Source organism: Pteropus alecto, unplaced genomic scaffold (genome assembly GCF_000325575.1).
Source record: "Pteropus alecto unplaced genomic scaffold, ASM32557v1 scaffold311, whole genome shotgun sequence".
NCBI classification, from domain to species: domain Eukaryota; kingdom Metazoa; phylum Chordata; class Mammalia; order Chiroptera; family Pteropodidae; genus Pteropus; species Pteropus alecto.
The window spans coordinates 3,383,702-3,409,585 of NW_006431916.1; the positions used below are offsets into that span (position 1 = coordinate 3,383,702).

The 25,884-nt window shown below is 37.5% G+C and overlaps 1 protein-coding gene across 1 annotated transcript in view; it reads left to right on the forward strand.

Moving 5' to 3' along the window:
• ATP13A4 (ATPase 13A4) overlaps window positions 1-25,884 on the forward strand; it is a 112,719-nt gene that overhangs the window by 61,830 nt on the left and 25,005 nt on the right. Inside the window, exons 10-23 of the mRNA XM_006906171.2 lie at window positions 420-590; window positions 1,452-1,609; window positions 2,210-2,398; window positions 4,858-4,919; window positions 8,586-8,736; window positions 10,327-10,413; window positions 10,643-10,796; window positions 11,950-12,061; window positions 16,797-16,921; window positions 21,194-21,357; window positions 22,185-22,304; window positions 23,509-23,588; window positions 25,062-25,104; window positions 25,506-25,615. Of these exons, the coding sequence (XP_006906233.1) occupies window positions 420-590; window positions 1,452-1,609; window positions 2,210-2,398; window positions 4,858-4,919; window positions 8,586-8,736; window positions 10,327-10,413; window positions 10,643-10,796; window positions 11,950-12,061; window positions 16,797-16,921; window positions 21,194-21,357; window positions 22,185-22,304; window positions 23,509-23,588; window positions 25,062-25,104; window positions 25,506-25,615 (1,726 nt within the window). The remainder of the gene's footprint in view (window positions 1-419; window positions 591-1,451; window positions 1,610-2,209; window positions 2,399-4,857; window positions 4,920-8,585; window positions 8,737-10,326; window positions 10,414-10,642; window positions 10,797-11,949; window positions 12,062-16,796; window positions 16,922-21,193; window positions 21,358-22,184; window positions 22,305-23,508; window positions 23,589-25,061; window positions 25,105-25,505; window positions 25,616-25,884) is intronic.

The window sequence follows — 25,884 nt, forward strand, 5'->3', positions numbered from 1 at the left end:
TTAAAACATGTGCGCTTAGGGCCCCACATGCTTTGGCTCCAGCATAGCTCCCATGGCCTTTTATTTCCAACACACCACATTCTAGACAGCACAACTTGCTATTCCCCACATGGTTATTTTCAGCCTATTTTAGCATACATGTTTGACTTCATAGCACTCACAGTATTGGTAATATAGTGTTATACTTATTTTTTTACATATCTGTGTCCGTCTCTGGACTATAAACCTCTTCAATACAAGAGATATGTTTCTCGTTTTTGTGGCTTTTTACTATCCTTTTTGTATCCCCAATACCTAGGGTTGTCCCTGCCACATGGCAGGCTGACAGCAAATGTCTACCATATGATGAGTGAGCGTACCCATGATTTAAATGAATAAAGTCATCCAACCTCAAAAAATGAGATATTTGTTTTCTGTAGGAGAAAGTATTCCAGTCACTAAAACTCCATTACCCAAGATGAATGGCTCTGTGCCCTGGAAAACACAGAGTGAAGCAGATTACAAACGGCACGTCCTCTTCTGCGGAACGGAGGTTATCCAGACCAAGGGAGCTTGCTCCGGGACTGCGAGAGCCGTGGTACTGCAGACTGGTTAGTTAGCATCTCTTTCATCGTTTTGTTATTTTAATGAAATGCTTTTGTTCATTTTGTCTAGTGTCTTAAATTTAGATATTTTAAGGTAAGGAGCAGTCTTTAGATAACAAATTAAATTTATTAACTCTATAATTTAAATATGGATTGGCCTATGACATACACTTTTTAAAAATAATAATATTGATGATAGTAATTACTATTTATGTGCTCTGTCACTTATAAACTATTTGCACATTTCATACCAGCAGAATAAAAGATGCCTAGTGTCTCTCCCTTGTACATTAATAGACTAGGGCCCACACAATTCGAGTGAACTTTAGCAAATCATACAGCCAGTAACTGAAAGAGCTGGATCTAAAATTCAGGTCTTTTAACCCCAAAACCCAAGTTCTTCCTAGGCAAGAATAGAAACTGAAAACTCCACACTGAAAAGTATTAGAAACTGAGCCCGTAAGCATTTACAAGACCATTTAGTTTAAATTCAAATGACTTCTGTATGTGTGCGTGTGTGTGTCTGTGTGTGTCTGTATGTGCATACACACTCATGACATTTCCTTAAAATGAAGCTGTATTTGGAAAAGCTGTGCTCTGCCTCCAGTACAGTGCTTTTCTATCTCTGGGATGCACTGGAATTGCAAGTAGAGGGAAGGAAGGCCAAAGAGTAATGGGCTCTGAAATAGCTAAAATATTTCCATTCTAACGCTTAGATATTTTCCCAACGATCTTTTAATTGTATTTAGCTTTAAACACCATTTAAATATCTCTAAAGAAAACAAAGGTAATGTTGAGGTTTAGAAGAGCACCAGTGGTGTAGGATTTGTCATCTTGAAAGGGTGGGGTGTGTGTTTGCTGCTTCAGGAATCAACACTGCAAAGGGGGACCTTGTGAGATCCATTCTCTATCCCAAGCCGATGAATTTTAAGCTCTACAGGGATGCCATTAGGTTCCTCCTGTGCCTCGTAGGGACAGCCACCATTGGGATGATCTATACTTTGTGTGTCTACGTGCTCAGTGGGGTAAGCTGCTTTTGTTCCTTTATTACATGCACACATACACCCATCTATATATATTTTATACTCTATGTGTTGACCTTAATCTTGGGCGTGGTTTACAAAACTGGAAAACAAAGCCAAACCCTGAAACTTGCCTGTATATGCCCAGCTCTCCAATATAAGCAACTGATCACCAAGTTCCATAATAACAATTAGATCTAGAGAGATAAAACAGTTTATTTATTGAGATATCAACATGCCTCTACTCTTACACGCTTTTACCTACACTATATTTTTTATTTTCAGTCTGAGATATATTTGTAGGTATGCAATAAGGAATTTTAATTAAAATTCTGATACCAAATGCTGGTGAAGGTACATGGCGAACTGGCACACTGTTCTCTGCTGATAATGTATAATCGTTACAATCCTTTTCATTGCACTTTGGCAAAATGTATTGAGAGCTATAAACATGTTCATACCCTTTGACTCATATTTGATCTGCTCATATCATTTCTAAGAACTTGACCTAAAGAACTAAACAAAAAGAAGGAAAAAGTCATATGCACGAAGCTGTTCACGACTTATTTATCTGTAATAGTGAGAGAGAGACGTATCTTCCAGGAGTCTCCTGAGGAGGTGGTAAGAAAGGCCCTGGATGTCATCACAATTGCAGTTCCCCCTGCTCTACCTGCTGCCCTAACCACAGGCATTATCTATGCCCAGAGGAGGCTGAAGAAGAGAGGCATCTTTTGCATCAGCCCCCAGAGGATCAATGTATGTGGACAATTAAACCTTGTCTGCTTTGACAAGGTATGTGTGTTTCATACTCATTCTCATGCCCATTTTTATCATCATTGTCATCATATACAGGTGCTTTATACTCTTGTAAGGTAGGAAACATAGAATATGGATACCTGATTTCATTTTATATCTAGTTGGCTGTGTGATATATGAGATATGTCTCTTGAGCTCTCAGATTCCAGGGTTAAGAGAAGAGAGAGTAGAGAAGGGTGAATCTTTTAGGGTCCTGTCAGCTTTAACAGTCCATAAAACACAATTAATTAAAATATCAAAACCCTTATACAAAGAACAAAATTTAAACCTTTTATTATAGTTACTGCATACCCCTAACGTTAAGAATATTGCCTGGCATAGTCAGGGCTCAATAAGTCTTTATTGAATGAATGAATGAATGAATGAATGAATGAATGTAAAAGGGAAGAGATTTAGGTATGCCCTGCTATGAGACTTGATTACAAGAAAGCCTCAATCAAACTATGATGTATTTTTTTCATCTGCAGTGTATTGCTTAAAATTATCCTTGTTTATATGCCATATACCCCCAACCCGTCTTTTAATCTACCTTCTCCTGAATGTATTTTTTTAGTTTGTAAACATATATATTGGGGTGAAAGTGGGAGCTGTGACAGGGTAAGATAGAAATAAAAGACTGTTTTGTGCCTGGGTCTTAATTTAAAAAGGCGACTGATAGGGAGAGGTAACTGTTAAAAGGTGACTGTTGAAAGAAAAATTTAATGTGATTTACAGTCCTTCTACAAAGAAGAGGCACAGCTCACCGTGCAGGGCCACAGGAGGAATGCCAAGTTTTGATCAGGAAGAAAAGCAGGAGAGGGAAATGCTTAGACCATGGCCCTTATTGGGGTTTCTGCAGGAAAGACAAGACAGGGCAGAGTAAACAGCTGATGACTGTAGATGATTTGAATGATTATGATGAGCTTCAGTCTATAAGGATGGTTTCTAGTTGTCCTTTTTCTGGCCTTGGGATGATTAAGGCAGAGGAATATTGTTTCCTGGGGAGCATGAGATAGAGAAGGTGTGGTTCCCCACTGATCAGAGGCATGCTTTGGGCTGAGTCCCTTGCTATCTCCAAGAACTGGCTAGCCCTGAAGAGGCAGTATCTCTCCAGTTGGAAAGGTTTTTTAAGATGTCAAAACATCACAATATAAAGAAAATTAAAAAACATATGTGCAATATAAGGGCATCGCTGGCAGTTAAACACAGGCAAAGGCATAGAGACAAGAGAGCAACAGAATGTGGTTTTGACCAGAGCAGGACAAGAGGTGTTTGTAGACCTTGAATATCTGGCTAAAAAATTTTTACATACTCTTTAGGCAGTGGGAAGCCACTGAAGGTTTTTATTTTTATTTTTTATTGTTGCCTTTCTTTCCAAAAATTTTTCAGTATAGTAAAATATACATAACATAAAATTTATCATTTTAACCATTTTAAATGATTTAAGTACATTCACATTGTTGTGCAACCACATCACCACCATCCATCTCCAGAACTTTTTTCATCTTCCCAAACATAAAATCCGTATCCATTAAACAGTACATTGAAGAGTTTTGATAGCAGAGAATTAATGAGATCAGAGCTGTATTTTGGAATATCAGTGTCATCCACCAAGAACAGAAGGCTAGCATGGCTCTTGCCACCATTTCAATACTATATTGTGATCGAACTAGCATCATAAGGAAGGACATTTTATTTATGAGATCATGTCATCCTTAAGCTTGGAAAAAGAAACAGGGTGAGAAGAATTTGAATACAAAATAAATAATAATTATAAGTAATTATCATTATTATCAGTTCCTAGTCTATGCCAGCTAGTAAATTAAGCACTTTATTTATATTATCTCATTTAATCTTTACAACAACCCTGTATGATTATAACCATGTTACAGATAAGGTCTCTGAAGATTAGAGGAGTTAAATAATTTGCCCAGGTCACACAGCTGGGTGTTTTTACCAGTTCTAGTTCATTATTATACTGCACTGAGAGAAATACCAACAAGCACTTTTTAACCAAATATGTGTCACACACATAGCAAACCATTTCTTTAGAAGAGTAAAAACCTCTTCTACACCCATTACTTATTTCTGATGACATACTTTTAGCTTCTATAAAAACTGAAACTCACCTATTTTATAGTTTTTACAGGTTTACCAAGGACTTTCCCATCCATTTAGTCTGCCTTTAGGTCCTCAAAACAAGCCTCTGAAACATGTAAGGCAGATATGCTTTTCTTCCTTTTATCATTGTGAACACTAAAAGTACAGAGAGATTAAGTGCCAGCATGTCATACAACTGGTATGAGTTCATCAAATCTTCCCCCGGGACTCCAGATACCCACCTGACTGTGTCCTTGCTTGAAGTGTTGATCTTGATAAAATTTTGTGACGTATGTTTTCCTATTGAAATGGGAAGCGAGATCTTCAGAGTGAACTGAGCACTCCTTTCTATTTAGACAGGCACCTTAACAAGGGATGGCTTGGATCTCTGGGGAGTCGTGCCCTGCAATAAGAATGGGTGAGTACTGTTGACAGAAAAGTGTCCAAACCTGTATAGAATTTTTATGAGTTTATTTGAGCCCAAACTGAGAACTGGCAGAAAGCAAGATCTCAAATGCTCCAGAGAATAACAATTTTTCAGCTTCTTTTATGCATATAAAATTAAGGAGGGAACATAGGGAAGAGTTCATGGAGGTGGAAGAAAGCAAGGTGGGGATTGGATTATAGAATAGTTAACACGATTATGTGCTCCCTTGAAGGTATTTATATTTATTTCAAAGGCGTGTTAACCTAGTTGTACAAAAACAATGGACAGGGCTTGCTTAAGGCAAATATAAATCTTTTAGTAAAGAAGTTATGTGCCTGGGGTGTGACTACCCATCATGCCCAGCCCAGTTAAGAATTTATGATCAGATCACCCTATGAGGTCACTTTCTGTAGACCGCTCCTCTTTTTTTTTTTCCTACAGTACTTTGGACTAAACACAGTTTCTCTTTTTCCAGAACTCTGTGTTTTCTTTTGAAAACTAATAATGGAGACACTTTAGCTTTGGCTTAGCAGTGGTTGCTACAGTAGTTTCGTTTAATTTCTGCTCTTGAATACTTCCACTAATACTCTGCATTAAAATGTGTGTTTTCCCCACCCCAGGCCCTGTCCCGTGCCATTCACAAAACCAGGAGGTGAAGGAGATGTTTTGACACTGCATTCAAATCCTTGCTAAAATGTAATTTGCAGTCACTATATTAGTCAGAGGCCCGAGGTTGGCTCAGTGTACCCAATTTGGACAACACCAGTACCTGTCCTTCAGGGAGGCAACATTCCTGGTACAAACCGAAGCCTTTCAGTGCACTAGAGGAAGGACACTGTTCTCACCTGTGTACACTGACTTTCAGTAAAAGGAACATCTGTGGAACTGGAGCCAGTGTACTCCTTTTCCTTGGTATTCTAGTTCTTTGAACTCCACTTTTCGGCTGTTGCAAAGTCCTCAGTTTGGGCAGTTTTCAGCTTCATGGTAGTGAAGATTTGCACATCCCTCTCCTGGCCCTCTTGTGGCCATGGCTGAGTTTACTTCTCTGCCTGCTTTTCCTCTCTTCTACAATTTCCAGTGTGATCAGACCAGAAAACGTTTGACATTTTTTTAATGAAGATATTTTCCTCTCACACAAATTAAATCACAAAGACTTTTGTTTATAAAAGGTGTAGTGTAGTTCCTCTGCATTATACAGATGACATACAATTTATTCATAAAATATTTTAATTACAGGTGCTTAATGTATTTTCATACTAAAACATGATTATAACATATTTAAAAAGAAATCTATTTTCTGGGTTAAAAAAATTAATCCTGGTGTTTCAAACCACTTTAGTCTACAAAAGAGGACTTTTAAAAATTTTAAACTTTCTAAAATTCTCTTCATTTTTCCCTCGAATATAGATTTGGATATATATCTGGTCTCCTTATTCATTAATATTTTTTTTTGTTTCAACATATACAAAAAGTATAATATATTTATTCAAATATCTGAACAGCATCTTGAGAACAGTCTTTTTCTTATTTATATCTGTGTCCTTAATGCTGTAACACTGCATCAGGCACACACACTGTACCAATCGATGCACAGTAAATATTTGTTCATCTAAATTGAACTAAATATGTTCTGTCTTTCAAATGTTCTTCTACTTATTGAACTGATATCAACTTATTTACCAAACTTAAGATTTCTAAAAGTAACTTGCCAAGTTTAAATAGAAACATTTGATATAATATTTAGGTTATTGATTAATTAGGGCCACCGCTCTCTCCTGTTTTTCTTCAAAAAGGTCAAAGTCGTCTTCAAATGATTATAAGAACAATTTTAAAAATTTAAAAAGTTGCTGAATTTAATTCACAATATGAGAGACAATAGATTCAATGATAAGAAGTCAGCACCTGAATTATCGGCTATTAAATATCTTTTCTTAAAAGATAAACTCATCTCTAGTTATTCTTATCTTTTCAAAAAAGGACCAGCCCAATGCGCCAGATATTTCAAGAACCATTGGAACAATACCTGGGCAACCTGAGCTTGATAAATCATAAGCATTCAAATAAAAACACAAGGAGAGGAATAACAGAGTTCTGTTTCTTTGTTGTGCAAACCAGAGTCTAGCCCAATCCTTGGGAACTCAGAATTACGTATTTAGAACTACATACAGATGACAGTGTGTGTGTCATCTTAAAAATAAGATTACTTTTTCCCTGGTCTGTGTTTGCTTTTAGCTGTGAGCTTAAGCTTCTGTGTTAATTGCACTGCTGATGACCTCTTCCTTCTAGGTGTTTACTAAAATACCAGAGACATATTGTGAACCACTAAGATAATTCTATCCTTTGATATATGTAATAAATATGATCAACAGGGTCAGTAATCATCAAGAGGTTTTGAGCTCTTAGAGAAGTTGGAATGAGGAAGCCAGGAACAAATATGGCTGAATTATGAGTTAACACTGTGACGTGAATGCTTTCAAGAACAAAAAGCTAGAGCAACCTAAGGCAGTATTTAATTGCAGTGTCCATATCATGAGAAATAACAGTCTGATCCTAGAGACCACATTTTAAAACAAATTATGATGAAAAAAAAACTTTTTAAAGAAAGAGTAGCCAGAAAGATGAGTGGTCTGAAAATTACACATTGAAAGCATAGCTGGAGGTTCCTAGGTAATCCCAGAGGAAGGGAGGGTAAGAGGGGATATAGCTGAGCTCGTCCACAAAAGTTGACATGTGGACGAGGGAGAACAAATAGAATCTAACTGGCTCCAAGAAACAGATATTGCCTTGACGCAGGAAATACCTTCTGCCATCAGAAGTCCTCCTGGGATAGACTGCTTTGTGAACCATCTCCTGTGCTATACATTTAAGAAGGAACTGACAAGGTTGCCGAGGATTCTAATGGACCAGAGGCTAAACTTTATGGTTTCAACCCTGAATTAATGAAAGCACTGTGCTTGTGACATTTGAGTAGTATCTCAGTAGGTTTTAAGCGAAGCCACTTCTATAAGAAATGATGGTGATGATGGCTGCAATGTTGACACTAGGTGCCAGGATAGAAATGGGGGTTGCAGTGTCCTTTTGAAAAATATTTTTTTTAGGATTTATTTCTTTACCATTATGGTCTTTCAGATTTCCAGGATGAATTCATTCATTTATTCACTCATATTTGTTGACTGTCTAATTTGACCAAACATTAAATATGTTGGGGAGAGACGTACAGAAGACACAGCCTTGTCCCGAAGGATTGTTTGAAGGAGCTAACGTACTCAAATAGCCATAGCATGAGTGAGGCTGTTCTGACTCACAGAAGTGGAAATAAAATGGTCTGGTAGTTGGAGTGGGAGTGTATGCTTAGAATTAAGGGCGATACTTCTAGTTCCTTCCATATCTCTGGTATTAAATCAGAACCAGAGAAAGCATAAGGAAAAGAGGGAAGAAGGAGCTTGAAAAAACCTCAGAAATCTTTCTCATACCCATTGAACTCATGTAGAGATGAAGGCTGAATGAAGCACTATTAATTTGAAGGGGAGGCTGTTAGAGAGTGGGTACATAAAGTACCAAAGTATATTAAATCACTTTTACAAAGATAGTCACCTCCAGAAGCTCTATTTTTGCATGGAGGAATACTACTGAAGTCTTTTCCCTTATCTCTTTTAGCTTCCAGGAAGTCCACAGCTTTGTCCACGGCAGGGCTTTGCCATGGGGCCCACTGTGTGCAGCCATGGCTAGCTGCCACTCTCTGATACTTCTCAATGAGACCATCCAGGGAGACCCTTTGGACCTCAAAATGTTTGAAGCCACCACTTGGGTAAGTCTCTGATCTGTAGAGAATCTAAGAAGCTTTTTCAATGCCAGAGCAACACAGGCTTTATCACTGCTATTCAATACTTATAAAATATGAGGTCTCCAATATGGAGTACATATAGCAGTGAGAGGCAAACCAATCTAAGTCTGGTTTCCTCCTCTGTACGTCATATCTCCATTGTAGGGTTATTGGACTAAATGGAATGGGACACTTAAAAATTTCCTGATACTGTGCCTGGCACATGTTACAGGCTCGATAGTATGAATATAATTATAATTGTTATATAACTATTTTCCAAATCTTCAGATTGTAGTATGAACAATGTCTGGTTTCAAAGTTTTCTAGAACGTGAGGATTAGGAAACATCACTGTCCTCTGTGCTTAGGATAGCTCATTATTACCAGGAGTTTTATCCTCATTGATTTTGTACTGATTTTGTTTCTAAAACTGAAAACAATAATAGGAAAACACGAGAGCTTTTGTTGAGACTTTGAAGTAGATTTAAGAACAAATGGTGTCATATAGCAAGAAGAATCTGGCTCTCCTGGTTCTGGTTTTCGCTCTGTTCTGCTTGAACTCTTGACCCTGTAAAGTCATCTCTTGTTGAGGCTTGGCTCCTATTACCTTAAAATGAGGAGACTGAAATAGACCAGCAGTGTTCACATGAAATGAAACAAGAAAGCTGGAATCTTTTTTTAAAAAGAAACCTTATTGAGAATCACCTTATAAAAACCAAATAGTTGGAGTTACTCTGGACTGGGAAGAAGCTGGGGAGTGAAGGTAAAAAGCTTCGGGAACACACATCCCCACCTACTTAGCCACATCCCACCTCCCCTCCTTGCAGCTTGGTACAGCTCTGGGCTCCACTGAAGGAGACAGTCTTTAGGGTACCTTTCGACTTTAGCAGGGCACAGTTCTGTAGCAGGCTGATGTGACTTTGCCAAGCCTCCATTTTTTCTGGGTGACTGTGTTTGAATCTTTAAGTAGGAATTGCAATTTCCTCTCTGAGATTTTCTCAGCCACTCAATGAGACAATTACAAAGCATTTTGACATCTTTGGGTAAAAGGTTCTTTTGACTATAATTTAGGGTCATTATTATAGCAATTACTGGGTGTTTACTGAACATCAACCATGTACATCAATAGTCCCTGCCATGCCTCACCCTGAGGATCATCAGTCCAAATTAGACAGAGAGGGAAGAGCAGGAACAGCAGTGAACTCCAGGTGAAGAAAGACAGTAAGGTGCTTGCCTCACACACAGTAAGTCTGGCTATTCATGCTCACTATTTTCAAGTTTAGCTCTTTAGAAATGGAGACTGAACCCTTTATACAGCACATTCCAACAGAGAAAGCAGGATAAATTGCATGAATAATTCAAAGGCGTCTGCCCTTCAAGTTCCGCAGCATTTTCAATGCTTTATTTTTCTCTGTGGCGAGATAAGACTGGTTCACCTCCATCCAGCTAAGGGAAGAGACATTGAGCATACATTGAGGTGCTCCGAGGATTTTTCTCAAGGGGAGGGTTTGAGAATAGTATCAGAGGATAAATAAGAAATAAATCTCTACAATAAAGTATCCCATTTGTGAAATAGGAAATGGCTATTTCTGGGGACGATTTCCACATCAAGGGAGTGCCGGCAGATGCTATGGTAGTTAAACCCTGCAAAACAGCCAGCCAGGTAAGCCTCCAGGTCATGCACCCCACGACACCCAAACTCAAACAGAAAGTCCCTTTGGGCCCACAATTTCTAGAGGTCACAGATGTGTCTTCTTTGAATTCCACATATGAAAATTGAGGAGACCTTGTTTCCTTTATCTGCTAAAACAAGGATTGAGCGGGGAGCAGTTAATTCCCAGTAGTTAGAAGCTATGTTGGTGTGCCCTCTCCCTTCCCCATCCCTCAACCAGGTCCCCGTGGAAGGAATTGCAATCTTGCATCAGTTCCCATTCTCATCAGCACTACAAAGGATGACAGTCATTGTCCAAGAGATGGGGGGTGACCGTCTGGCATTCATGAAAGGCGCACCAGAGAAGGTGGTCAGCTTTTGCCAACCTGAGACAGGTAAGTGAATAGACTTGTAGTACAATTTGTATTTCCAGCCCAAATATGTCCCCTCGGCACTTGATCTATGAATCCAATTGCCCACTGACCAATTAGATGTCTCATTGGCATCCCAAACTCAATACCAAAATCAAGCTTATCTTTCTCATTTTCTATATTTCCCACCTTGGAGAATGATATTACCTTTCTCTCTCTCCCCTCAATTTAGGGTTTTTCCCAGATCGATCCCTCTCCCTCAATGCCTCTATTGTGTCAATTGCTAATCTATGCCTCTGTCACTCCATCACCTCAGGCCCTCCTCTTCACTTCTACTGGATCACTTCAGTAGTTGCTGACCCCAGTCTTCCCTGCCCTGGCTCATCCATGATGCTCTGAGCAAACTGGTTTTTTCATCACATAGTATAACTGTTGTCACTTTCCTGCTTTTTTTCTTTTTGTTGCTTCCCGCAGGCTCCGGGATAATCTCATACTCCTTCAGGATCTTATATAAGACCTGTGTGATCTGACTCCTGTCAGACTTTCCAGATATGCCTTACCACAGCTGTCCTCATATTCTGTGCTTCCCCTGAGCTGAGCTAACTACTCAAGGCTTGCTGTCCCATGTATCCATGCCTGAGTACATGGCTCTCCGCCAAAATGCCCTTTTCTTTCCTTCATCTAACCACTTCCTCCCAGTCTGATATATGCACCACAATTTCTAAAGGTCACAGATGTGTCTTCTTTGAATTCCACATATGAAAATTGCATAGATCATTGTAATGATCTCATTCAATTGTATTGTTAGTCTACTGGCTATTACCCTACTAAACAGAGATCCTTAGAATAGGGCCTGCAGTTTAATCTTTGCAGAGTCAATGCTTAAAACATAGTAGATTGTCAATAAATATTTGTTGGTTAAACTAGAGAAAAATTATGTACTTTTTAAATTCTTTTTTCTTTTTTTTTATTTAAAAATGCATTCTTCTCATTTCAGTTTCACAGGATCACAAGAAGTCAACCCTGATAATGTAGTTATATTTAGGGTGGGTTCCCACTGACTTGTGTACTTTTTTAGAGGTGGGTGTTTTGGACAAGAATTGAATCTCTAAGGACTTTCTCCACCACTACAACTGAGTCAATATTGCATATTAATCTTCTGTTATTTTCTAAACAGTACCAACTAGTTTTATTAGTGAACTTCAGATTTACACAACCCAGGGCTTCCGGGTCATAGCGCTGGCCTACAAAAAGCTGGAAATGGACCACCACACCACTGCCTTGATGAGGTAAATGGGGAGGATTTTGACAAAGTGGACTGGCTTGGTGGGAAAATGCACCAGACTGAGCAGTGGACTCAGCAACATCCCTGCCCTGCCTAAATCGCAAAGCTGATGTGAACACTGACTGGGAGAATGTATGAGAAATGGCTGTATAAACTGTGAAATATGACGTCGTTGTACAACTTTGTGAAAACAGATATATGAATATAATCAATGTTTCAGAGATTTTGAAATTATGGCCATGCTCTCATTTTGAATCAAATACAAGGAGCTAATTTTTTAATTCTAGTTGGTGATTAGTTGAAGGTTAGAAAATACAACATTTGTCTGAAAAAACAATTCTCGATAAGAAATATAGTTAATGAGAAAAAATGTAGCTTGGACTTAACACATATCTAGATAATGTTTGTAGAAAAACAAGAAGAGCTTTAGAGGGGCCATTCTAGAGAACGTTTTGATATGTATAGATTAAAATGGGAATGCTTAAAAGCTAAAATAGATAGGAGTATTTATTAGCACAAATTTATTTGTTGTTTTACTTTCCACTGTTTTTAGGCTATTGTGTTTATTTCACCTTCAATGCCATGTCCAATACTCTGTCAGTCATTATTGGTAACACTGCTGCAAATAATCAAGACTTATTTTGTTATTTAGGGTTTGAAATTTGGGAGGTCTTACCTATTTGTGCTCTACCCTGTCAGACTCAACATTTTATTATTGTAGCTATATTTTGTACCACTTCCTTTAATACAGTAAAGTAAAATCCATATGTAATATGATCTACATGTATTCTTTGTAAAAATAAATATAATGCCACTATGTAAAGTCAAAATAAGAGCAAAATATATATTGCATTATAAGAAGTAATAGATAGGTCAGTAAACACTCAGCCCACTCCACAAGATGAAGCAATCCATTGCTTGCACCTGTGAGTGGGAAAATTAGGGCTGCAACAGCTAGGAATGCAGACTGATACAGGTGTGTAAACATTGAGGTCTCAAATACCATTAGCAGTTTTGCTGTCAATGAAGTGACTCTGTGAAATAGTTTAAAACTGTTGGTAAAACTGAATAAAACAATACGATCTCTTTTTAATTTACACAGCGGTCACATTCCTGGAAAATTCAACAGCGTATTAAAAATGTGCAAAAAATACTTTGTGTTTAAATATAAAACAGAGCTACAGGAAGGAAACAATTTTATATTTGTTAATTTAATATAGTAGTATTATATATACTATAATAATACAGTATATTATATATGCTGGCAGTTCCTATGTATACTGCATATTATATAGTATAATTATAGTAGAATATAAACAGTATAAGCCTATATTGACTTAGAAAAATATAAACAATCTTTTAATGTCCATAACTGTCCCATAAAATATTCAAAAGTCACGTGGGATGCAGTGTGATTTTTTATTGTGCACCAGTCATTGCAGAAAATCTTACATAGATGTCTAAAAAGTTTCCAAAATGTCCTCTAGAGGCAGTACCCCTCCTGCTGAGAATCATAGATGTGTCCCAACCTTGTCACTTTATGAATGAGCAGTGAAGCCCAGAGGCAGAAGTGGCTCATCTAAGGTCATTGAGTATTGGATTACTGGATATATTGGGCCACTCCCCCTGGGGCCAGTTTAATATGACCTTTAAAAGGGTCACTTTGGCTAATACAACCCTGGGTGTTTGTTGTAATTTAATCAACTCAGGTCACTCAAGTCAGATTGCTAAATGTAAACTTTGATATTAGATCTCACATTTTAAAGAAGAGGAAATTTGGGACCAGGATGTAGCACAATTGGAAATGAAACTTTGTTTTCCAAGAGCCTCTTGACAGGTATAAATCAAGATTGTGGCTACTATCCTGCTGCTTCTGACTATATTTGCATATCCACAAGTTTCAAACTCATGGCTTTGGGTCTTGTGCATGTAACAAAGTACTGATAGAGGCACATGAGCAATAGGGGATGATGAGGGCTGTGGTATACAGGAGAGTACATGCCCTGGCCAATAGCATTGAAATTTCAACTTTTCAAATTCTGGTAAGGTCCAAGATCTGATTTGGGGTCATTGATTTGCCCCTCCTGTGTTAAAGTCACATCACCACTGTATCTATTCCTAGCTAAGTTAGTTTACCTAACCTTTGCTAATCTCTCATTAGAACAGAACATTCGTTCTGTGGCATGCACGTGTGTGTACTAGTGTGTTTACTCAGAGTGCTTCCAGCACAGATATAAATTCTTTGAGGATTCTTGGCTCACTTAATGCATATTTCATCCTTTAAAAATCACATGGATTTTAAGAACATGAAGTATAGTTACAAGGACGACAATGCTCCCTTTGTATTATGCTCCCCACTCTTTATTATTTATAGATGCTTCAGGAAGAAGTATAATGTCTATGCGGGAAGCAGGAAAAGACAGCATGCTATTTCAAGTTGCAGAGCTTGAGACCTCTTAAGGGACTCCTTTCTTCTTTATTTCTTGATTCAGATTGAACACTCATGAAAAGAAGAAGCATATAATGTTATAGATAGAAAAGACTTTGGAAATACATTAGTTTTGCCCCTCCTCTCCCTTTTTTTTAACAAAAGAAGAAATAAATTACCAGACAAAGAAAATAATTTACCCTTGGTCACACAGTAAGGTAGCACCAGAGCTGGGATTAGAACTCTGGTATCCTGATTACTGTGCATTGAACCAAACAAAGGCTCTGTGCCAGAGGAACCAGATATGACTGCCAGGATTGGTCACAGTCTGTGTAAAAAGGTGATCCGGCAGCTATTTTCTTGGTCTGATCAAGTGCCTTGTGGTTGGCTCATGTCATATTATCTTTGAAACTATCTAAAGCCTGAGGCCTCGTATCAAAGGTATGAGAGCCACTGGCAAGATTGGAGAACCTCAGTCAGGCATCAACTAAGTTATCCTTCAATGACTCAAATATAAAACACCTCCAAGAAGGCTTCTCCAATCACGCCACCCCAAAGTGATTATACCTTCCTCTCTGACTTCCTAGGACTCTTGTTCGTACATCATGATGATACTTTTCCAAGGCTTCTGTATAACCAAGGTGGTCAAGTCTACTCTTGTCCTCCTGGTTGAATGTGGAATCTCTGGAGTCAGGGCCTACTATAGTCTCTGCAGATTCTCCTCCTATTTCCTCAGCCCTGGTTTTTGTACTTATTTAGGTGTTCGGTAAATGGTCATTGACTTGATAGATGAATTTTGGTTCCCATGAGAACTCTCTGGCAGTAGAATTTCTGAAAGAGGAAAGGAATTTTCCTGGGTTATCTGGCAAAAAGCAGTCACATCAAGCACCAGAACATTTCAACTAGGCAAACATTTGTCAAGCACCTCCTCTGTGTTGAGAGAGCCGCATGGGTGTGTTGAATTTGTCACTAAAGCAGGTAGGCTTACCCTCAAGAAGTTTAGACAGAGAGACAGATCTGATAGCAAAGAATAATAATATATGGACAAATAAAATACAAGCTAATCCGAGGTAGAAGTAATATGCTTAGAGAGCAAGTATTTCTATCTGGGGGAGCATTTATGGAGAGTTGCAAGGGTGTTTGGGCCTCAAAATATAGGATGAATTTCAATGGCGGATCAGGTGGAACTTATAACCTTTTCCATGAAATAAGAAAGAATGTCTTACGGCAGTCCAGAGCAAATGTTTGCAGATGGTTGAATACAGAACATATCCATGGTGAGCAGTCCAACTTGGCTGGAGCTTAGGGTGGATGAAGAGTTTAGTGATAGATGAGCCTGAAAAGATAGTTTGGAATCAGATTATGGAGAGACTTAAATGCCAGGTTCAGAAAAATAGGACATGTCATCCTCCTGAACCTGCTTTGAGGTGAATAATTTAAACTGTGTCCACTTTCTGCCACTGTGGTGGAGATGCTAGCAGTGTCCTGGGAGCATCCTGCCCCCAAACCATATGAGGCACATACGGCAAGCAAGAGCAGGTGGTTTTTTGGGTACTGCTTTTGTCTATATTTCACCCAGGTATAGGCAGTGCTGATGTCTTACTCTTGTCTCTGCTAGAGGTGTCCGAGTCTCAGATAAATGAATCATGGAAGAATCTTTGAGCCCCCAACCCCCTCCACGTAGTCCTGTAGAATACCTTGGAAATGACCTTGTGGTGGACAGGAGCCTCGGAGACTTCGCTTGCTACAAAAACAGGCACGCTTTATGTAGAAGAGCAATGTCACCAGCTGAGAAAGAGATGGGGGAGGTTGCCTCTAAAGAGGGATAGTATCTCCTGGAACAAAAATCGTATTATAGCTTTGGTTTCTAGAGAAACAGACACTTTATTTTATTTTTCTGGTATCTCACTTATATTTCATGATGTTTTATACCAGAGGCAGAACTCCTCTCTGTTGATTGTCTAAAGGTGAGGTGATGAAAATCACCATAGCAGATGAAAGAGACTTTTGCAGTCATTTAGTTCATGCTATATAAAGATTAAAGCAAGTCTTTTGCTTAATAAATATTCTCTCTTCCTTTTGATTCAGTCAAAGTAAATGTTTTAGTGTCTTTTGTGTCCTCTTCCTATCTAGATGGTTCTTGGCACATATTCAGGAATGATGCTTGAATGAGTGAGTGGGAACCACTCTGATAAGAATATATTTGCCTTTATTTTGGTTTTGCTACCTGTGAGAAAGCCTATGATGTGCTATTTCTGTTCAAATATGCATACATATATATATGCATACACACACACACATATAATTCCAGGGACAAGATAGAATCAGACCTGATATTTCTGGGATTGCTGATCTTGGAAAACCGATTGAAAGAAGAGACAAAACTTGTCCTGGAAGAGCTCATCTCAGCCCGGATAAGGACGGTAATGATCACAGGTATAAAACAAAGCAGAAAACAGTAAGGATTTGATATGGAAACAGAGATTTACTCATTTAGCAAATATTGTTGACTATCTACTATGGGCCAGACACCATTCTAGGTGCTGGGGATAAGCAACAAAAAGGCAAAATTACCATTCTCGCTGAGCTTCCATTCAGGAGGGATGAGATAGAAAATCAATCATCAACCAATCAGATAATCAAATAAGTAGGTAGTAATAAGCGTTACGATGTACATAAAACAAAACAGATGATGAGATGTCCTCTCTCAGAGAGGACATTTGAGATATTACCTAAATGAGAAGATGATATGACCCATGCAAATATTATGATTTTTATTATTAAATGTTAGAAGAAGAATGCATGGTCAGCATGGTCTGTAAACTATGCCGAAGGCCCATCAATAATAAGATCTGCGATTCTGGAGATAAAATAATGCTGTCATTTCTACTCTTACTCTTAAACTCTAATTAATGCAATAATGGAACAGTGAGAAAGGCTCACCCAAGAGAAATGTGTGAAATTTCTTAATGAATGCTTGTGAATAGAGAATAAATGATTTTTTAATGCATTCATAGTTTCTGAGAGAATGTCTTCCCTTTCTCTACTCTTATAGTCAAATGCTTTCAACTCTATTGTGTTACCAAGTAACAATATTTCCTCACCAAAGCCTGTATTCCCACTCCATGTCCCTTGAACCCAGTTCTACTGCTGAGAACTCTAGAATACTTTTATTTTTCTTTCTGAACTTTTCTATTTCCCTATTCTTGCCTCCACAATTCAAGAGACTTTTGAATCACTTTTACTCTCGCCCTTCCTAGACTCTCAACCCAACTTCTAGATGTTGCTCAGTTAATTGACTACTTATTAAAATTTCCCCTACATTCTGACCCTGCTGTTTCGAATATCTTTATCAAGCACTTGTATTACACATTCGCATAATCTATCCTTAACCATTTAGATTTATGTAGAAATAAGAATTGATCACACTTGACCCTCCATCTTTAATTCTTCGTTCCTCATATTGAAATTTCGGTTCTTTTGCTTTCCTTGCTTGGTTATAATTTCTTGTCATGAATTGTCCTTGAAAGGGATAGATAGGTGATATGCTCTATGACTTCTCACATAGACTGGACTATCCTTGTTTGCTCTGACAAGTGAATAAGTATATGATTTGGGGTTAAAGTCTTCTTACTTAATAATCTGTACATGTTTTTCCTTTGTCTTCTGATTTTTGGTCTATATTACACGTTCGATGTCAGCCCACTGTAGATAACTTGCTTTTTCCTGCATATAATTCTTTTTCTTTAACTTCGGATTTTAAAAACATTACCAGAATATGCCTATGTATTTATCTTTTTTCATCATTTTGGTCTGAACATAGTAAGACCTTCTAATCTGTCTTCCTCCTCTCAGAAAATTTTCTTCTATTGTTCACTTAATTATTACCTTTGTTCTCTCTCTTTCCTTTTTCTCTCTTGTAATTTCTATTATTCATATGACAGGCTGTCTCGATCCATCCTTGCAGTTTCTTATCTTTTTTCTTGTGACCATCATATTTTTATAACTTTACTTTGTGCTTTAAGATTTTTTTTGCACCCAGTTTTTTCAAACCACAAACTCGGGTTTCAAAAATGATCATTCTTTTCTTCAAATCACCTATTAAATTATTGAGTTCTTAAAACATGTTTTGGGTTGGGAGTGACTCTAGAAAACCTTCCTCCCTCCTCGCTCCCCACTCCCCCTTTTAATGCAAGTTTTATCTGTCTCCAGCAGCTACTCTACCAGTTATATGTTCTGGTTTTCCTGCCTGATCTTTTCCTATCTAGCTACTGGGGTTTCTTAAATAGGTTGTTCTATTTCTCTGTCAGATAACTGAGGTTTAGGCCTTGGCTGCATATACTAAATAGTATAACTCTCATGGGTGATACATGCAAAATGGGCCTATGTTGTAAAGCAAACTGACTGCTGGTGTTCTGCTGAGGCAGGTAGAGGAAGTCTTTTAGCTCTCAGGACTCCTTGTACTCTTCCAATCTCAGGGTAGAGCAGCTCCTTCCCACCAGTTAACTCTTTTGATAATCCTCATGAATATTTCAGTAGAAACCTAGGGGAAGCCATGTTAGGGATAGCTAGCCAGATGTTATGTTATTTACATTTTAGGAGCTGTTCTAAGAATTACAATATTCATACCTACAAATTTAAGAAGGCTTAAAACCATAAACATCTCTTACCTTCTGTTTTTACGTTATAGTTATCATGTATATGACAATGAAAACCCCACTAAACAATGTTAAAGTTTTCACTTTCAACAATCAAGAGTTAAAGAATAAAAGTAAAAAAAAACCAAATGGACTTTTATATTTACCCAGATCTTTATTATTTCTGTTGCTATGTTTTCATTCCTCATGTTCTAAATTTCCCCCTGATGTCATTTCCTTTTAGCCTAAACAACTTCTTTTAGCATTTCTTTTTGAGAATGTCTCCTGGCAAAAAAAATTATCTTTTTTTTCCCTTTATCTAAGAAAGCCTTTATTTCTACCTTAGTCCTAAAAGATTTTTTCATTAGCTATAGGATTCTGAGTTGACAAAATTTTTCTTTTTGCACTTTAAAGATGTTATTCCATTATTATTTTTCTTCTACAGTTTTTGATGAAAAATTTGTGATAATTTTCGTTATTATTCTCTTATATGTAATGTATTGTTTTCTCTAGCTGCTTCTAAGATATTTTCTTCGTTTTTGGTTTTTAGCAGCAATTTGATTATGTGTCTGGATGTGGTTCTCACTAAGTTGTTAGGGATTTGCTGAGTTTCTTGAATCTGTAAATTCCACTTTTTATCATATTTAGGAAGTTTTCTGCTATTTTTTCTTTAAGAAAATATTTTCCTGTTCAAGTCTCTTTCTCTTCTTTTTCTTGGACTCTAATGACATAAATATAAATCTTTTTCATATTTTTGAATAACTGTTATTTCATTTTTAAAAATTTTTCTCTGTTCTTCAGATTATAAAATTTCTATTGATCTATCTAAAAATTCATTGGCTCTTTCTCCTGTCATCTTCATTCTGCTATTGAGTACATTGAGTAAATCTTTTTTATTTCAGTTTTGATATTGTTCAGTTCTAAAGTAGCCATTTGGTTCTTTCGTATAGAGTATATTTTTTTCCTGTTGAGAACTTCTATTTTGTCATTTATTTCAAGAGTATTAACCTTTATCACATGGAGGATGTTTATAATAGCTTCTTTAAAACCATAGTGTGATAATTCCAAAATCTGGGTCATTCTGAGACAGGCAATTGTGTATTTTTTTTTTTTTTTTTTTTTTTTTCAAATTGGCCCGCACCCCCAGGTTTTTTTTTTTATATGTTTAGTATCCTAAGTATTTTGAATATGATGTTATGAGACTTTGGATCCTGTTAATGTTAGAATGTTGAGATTTTGTTTGTTTGTTTTAGCAAACAAAACTCTGGGCCATAGAGGTGATTTCTTGAAGCTTTTTCTATCCTTCTTCGAATTTGTTCTACACATACCCAGCTCTGGCTTGGGCCCAAGACTTACATAGTTTATATATTAAATTAGGACCCAGGACTTACACAGTTCATATATTAAATTAGTCTCTTTTCTTTTCAGGATTTCCCCAATAACTCTTTGGCCTTCAGGCACACCTTTTCCTTGTTCCTCTGGACAGAATGAGTAGATTTCTCAAAGTTTTAGCAACCACTATAACTCTGGGACTGGGGCTCACCCTCAGGTCAAACATGTGAGAGGAAAGAGAAAAGAAGCTGAGAATCTCTCCTTGCAGATTGTTTCTCCAGATTTGACTCTCTTCCACATTCTGCCTGCTTATGTTTACTTTTTAAAATTCTTGGATAGTTGTTTTTAGTATTTCATCCAAAGATTTCCATTGTAGTCAGTGGGAGAGAGAGATTGTAGTAAGCTTATTTCATCTTAGTTGAAAGTGGAACCAAAGATACTATATTAAACCAGTAGGTTCTTGCTAAACATTTACCAAGCTGTTAACAAATGACAGAAATAGATTTAAATTTTGCCTTTTTATTTTTTCTTTCCAGTCTTTGATAAAAGTAACCAGATGAAAAACAGCAAGAACCAGAAAAGGGATTATAGAACCATGGAGTCAGGGCTGAGAGAGACCTTAGATATTATTCTCTTCACCCCTAAATAAAGTCTTAATTCATTACCCTAGTTTTCCAGGTCCTATATGAATTGGTCTATCTCTTGAACCTCATCTTAGGATACTCTTCCTTTCTTCTAGGTGACAATCTTCAGACTGCGATAACAGTGGCCAGAAAGTCTGGAATGGTTTCGGAAGGCCAAAAAATCATTCTCATTGAAACGAATGAACCCACTGGATCCTCATCGGCATCTATATCTTGGAAATTAGTAGAAGAGAAGAAACACATTGCATATGGAAATCAGGTATACCTAAAAACAGACCTTCTACTATATTATCTTACTTGTCTCACAGTGTTGACGACTTAACAGCTTTGACTAGCAGAGGTATACAGGTGACCTAGGGTCAACATATTTCTCCAAATGTTTGACACATATGCAGCGGGAAGCACTCAATTATATCAGTTTCCCAGATTTTTCTAACTGAGCTTTAAGGTACAGTGCTTTTCTGGTTCCTGGAAATAATCCGTTCTTTTAAACTTAAAAAAGTTGTGGGCTCTGTATGAGAAAGAATATAATAAGAAGGGCTGTGAATCTAATTTCCCATTTTTCCCTTGCTTGCCAGCTACTCTTTGGGTTCAAAAGAGGTTTAGTCCCTAGGAAAGATATTGCTTTGAGAATTGGAAATCAGACTATATATTCAGGATAGAAGGAAAAAAAAATTATTCATTTATCTCCAGTCATGTCAATATCCTATCTCTATTGCATCCTTGTGGAACAATATTAATTTTATAAGGAAAAAAAATTGTAAGTTCTCACTTCAAGGTGTGATTTGTTAAATTGCAATGCTTTTGTATTTTACACTTAAAATGTGTGAAATGTGCTCTTCTTTGGGACTCACTGAGATCAAATCAGGATGAGAAGAGAACATGAGTAAATGTTATTCTCCTCTTCACTAGAGGCTGTGATGTACAAAGATTGATCTAACAAAAAGAAAGTGCTTCTCTGAAGAATCAGGGCTGGATTGTGACTTTTAAATAGAGACCCCAGATTGATGTCATTGTCTTCTCTCAGATACGTTTGTGGTCCTAATCACTCTATCAAGTCTAAAATAACTGTGTCTTGATTTGCAGGACAATTACATTAACATTAGGGAAGAAGTCTCTAACAGCAAAGAAGAAAGTTACCATTTTGCCCTAAGTGGTAAATCCTTTCAGGTTATAAGTCAACATTTCAGCAGCCTACTGCCAAAAGTAAGTTCTAATAGGGTACCAGTCTTTCAGAAAAGATGCTCACAATGTCATTTATAGAACATGATCCTCAGTAAGTAAAATTTTTCAATAGCTAAGATATACCTATTGAATATATCATAAGAGAAACAGATATTTGTGCAGAGTTTACTTTGTCTCATGTCCTACTAGATTTAAAATAAGTAAACTGATTAGCCAATTTTCCATCATCTAGAAGATTAAAGTATTAGTGACTTCTCAAGTCATAAGGATTACATTTGGGTAGCTATCACAATACTTCTTTGATTAGGAGACTCACAGTATAGTGGAAATCCAGCAATTATACATGAAGGCAGGCCAAGAATAAAGGAATTCCATTAAGTTTTTGATAGAGGACTTTTATATAGAAGAAGGTCAAACTTAAAACTTTGCTGATGAAGAGCAAACCCGTACTTAGGGGCAGATAAGTTATATATACAATGTGTGAACAAACTAGAGAAAAATTGTGTCCAGTGTAACCCAGAGATAAATTATTTATATTGAAGTGCTCATCATCTTAGGTACTGTTTAAGAACAAAAGAATAGAGACTTTGAGGCTGAGTGAACACTAAGTGGAGTTTACTGCCAAGAAGAGCAGGGAACACACAAATCTAACACAAAAGAGTTTAGATTCTGTAGAATGGAGCTCAAGTTTGTATACCACCAACCATCAATATCCCCTAGTCCAAATTAGACTTGGGATATTAACTGTGTTTCACAATTGGTCAAGCCCAAGATGGTATGGTTGAGTCAAAGACCACAAATAGTCACTATTTCACCATTAGGCTATTTTTCTCCTAGTTCCTAAGAAACAGTTGCTTCCTTTTTTTCCCCTGAGATCTTGATCTTTTGTTGTCTTGCAATTTCTGATACTCTATTGGTTTAAGATTCCATTAAGCTCAGAATTTTTTAGGTTTACATTTTTCATGGCAGCTGAGCTAAATTTTTATAAGTCATTTTCATCAAATATTTTTATTAAGTAGTCATCTTTACTGATTTTGGTCTCCCTGGTCACTTATCTGATAACCAATGTCTCAACGGTTGGTCTTAAAATACAAAGAAAAACTTAGAAAACAATTTTTTTTCTCATTTATAGGTATCATTAACCAGCCAATGTTCTGAATGTTATCAATTATTTCATGTATGACCAGCTAACATAATAAAAAATTCTCTTTGGGGTTCCTTTCAGATATTGATGAATGGGACCATCTTTGCAAGAATGTCTCCTGGGCAGAAATCCAGTCTGGTGGAAGAATTTCAGAAACTGGAGTAGGTTCTTTCCCAATTCAGGTGATGGGAAGTGCATGGAAGCATGGCAGTCAGGAGGAGTATAAGAAGTTCAGGAAATCACTGTGTTTGGCTAGGGTAGTGATTCTTAAACTGGCTGCACATGACAGTCACCTCAGGAGCTTTGAAAATTAGCAATACCAGGACACTGCCATCCAGTGCATCTGATTCAATTGCTACATGGGGCTTGGGCATCAGCATTTTTTCAAAGCTTCTCACATAAGTCAGTTTTGCATACAGAGTTGAGAAACAGTGAACTAGAATATAAAGGGAATGAAAGAGTATGGTGAGAAATAAGCCTGGAAGGGTAATTTGAGCCCAGCTCCTGAAGGAACAATGAATATTTGGACTCATTTTTGCAAATTATTTTCACAATTATAATATAAGGAGATTCATGTGACAAGACATTCACATAACCTTCAAAATATTAAGACCTTCTTATGTCAAAGCATCCTCTCCATCCTAAATCAGAAAAATATGTTTCTTCTAACACAAAGGGTCTCCACTGATAGAATGGGTGGTCCAAATGAAGTGCCCATCATTTGGAACCCTTTATTTTTTGTTAATAGAACCTATGGAGTCCTGGAAGCTTCCTCTACTTCCGGTGCTAGATCACACAGATATGAATCCTACTCATTGCTACTCCATCCTCCTACTCACTTGATTCAGTTACTAGGCTAGCTTTTCAATTCAGAAAGCCCTGTCTTCTCAACATGGTCGAAAACCTAGACAGTAAACTAGTTGCCTTCATGTAGCACTATGTAAAAGACGCATAGAAAATTCTGTGAATGCTGTCAGAGTGCTCTTACCTTAAAAAACAAAACAAAACAGCTATTTATAATCTTGGTCAATAATTTAATTTAAGAGAACAGTATTCACCCAGCCTCAAAAAGCAATCCTGAAGTAGAGATGTATTTTCTTTCTTGTGTCTGGACCTGGCACTGCATTTTTAGTTGAGTGACTGCTAACATGGCAGATTTCCTCTCATATTACTATTAACAACACAAATAATTCTTGTTTATCATTTTAAAATTTATAAGTCACTTTCCCATATAACACCTCACTGACTACTCATAGAACTTGGTAGGGGATAAAAGCGATAGTTAAAATAGTAAACCGATCAAGTCAAAGATATAGATCTTCGGTTTCAATCCTGTTCCCTCTCTACCATGGCATGCTTTCTCATCATAAAATTGTGAACATCCCATTTACAGCTACCAAAGCTGCTTTGTAAACAGCGAGGTGCAGGGTCTCCCCGAAACACTTGGAGCTAGGAATGATATCCTGGATTTCTTATTCCATTATAGGAAATGCTGAGTCAAACTTTACTTTTTAGTCAAACCAGACTGTTAGGGAAACTCCCTAAATTTGAAGCTCATTTTATCTTTTTAATTAGAGAAATTTTCAGGTAAGATTACTTTGATTTCCTCTATAATTGACTTGGTTCCCCTTTAGTTACTTTGTAGGTATGTGCGGTGATGGAGCCAATGACTGTGGGGTAAGTAGTTGTCAGTGTGTGGGACCAAAATCTCACACCCAATTGTACTTGCCTGGAGCCCTGTAGAGATAGTATCTCCTGGAATATACACCATCTGCATTCCTCTTGATGGAGAAACTAATGCTGAGGGTTTGGGAGGGTTTTGACCAAAGCTACACAATGACTCAGTGGTCGCTATAGCCCAAATGGGGTAGAATTTGGTTCTGAAGTCCCCACTTCTTGGCTAGGTATCCCAGTACTTTCTCTTTCTTATGAGGCAGGCAGAGTAAAATCTGGTCATCTCCCAGCTAGTGGTTGGGCCTGTAAGCCACCTTGTGATCCCTTCACTGGCCTTTCTTATGAGGCCTCAGAAGAGATGTATGTAAGTGTGCATTGACAGTAAGTTGACTCTTTGTTTTTAGGCTTTGAAAATGGCTCACGTGGGCATCTCTTTATCAGAGCAGGAGGCATCTGTGGCCTCACCTTTCACTTCCAAAACTCCAAATATTGAGTGTGTACCTCACCTTATCAAGTAAGTAGGCACTTTCCAGCATTGTTTTAATCTCTCCTGACTTATGGTGCAGATCCCATTGTTCTGCCAGGCAAAGACCAGGAAAACTTTGTGTCCTTGGGTGGGAAGGGTGCTTTTTGGGAGAACACAGACATTCTACTCCCAAGTGGACTTACCAGGAGTTAAAAATAACCCTGGGAGAGCAGCAACATTTCTAATGAAAATCACAGAATAGATTATTTTTAGAAAATTAGAATTTGGAACTTGTCACTGCTTTGAAAGTGTTAACC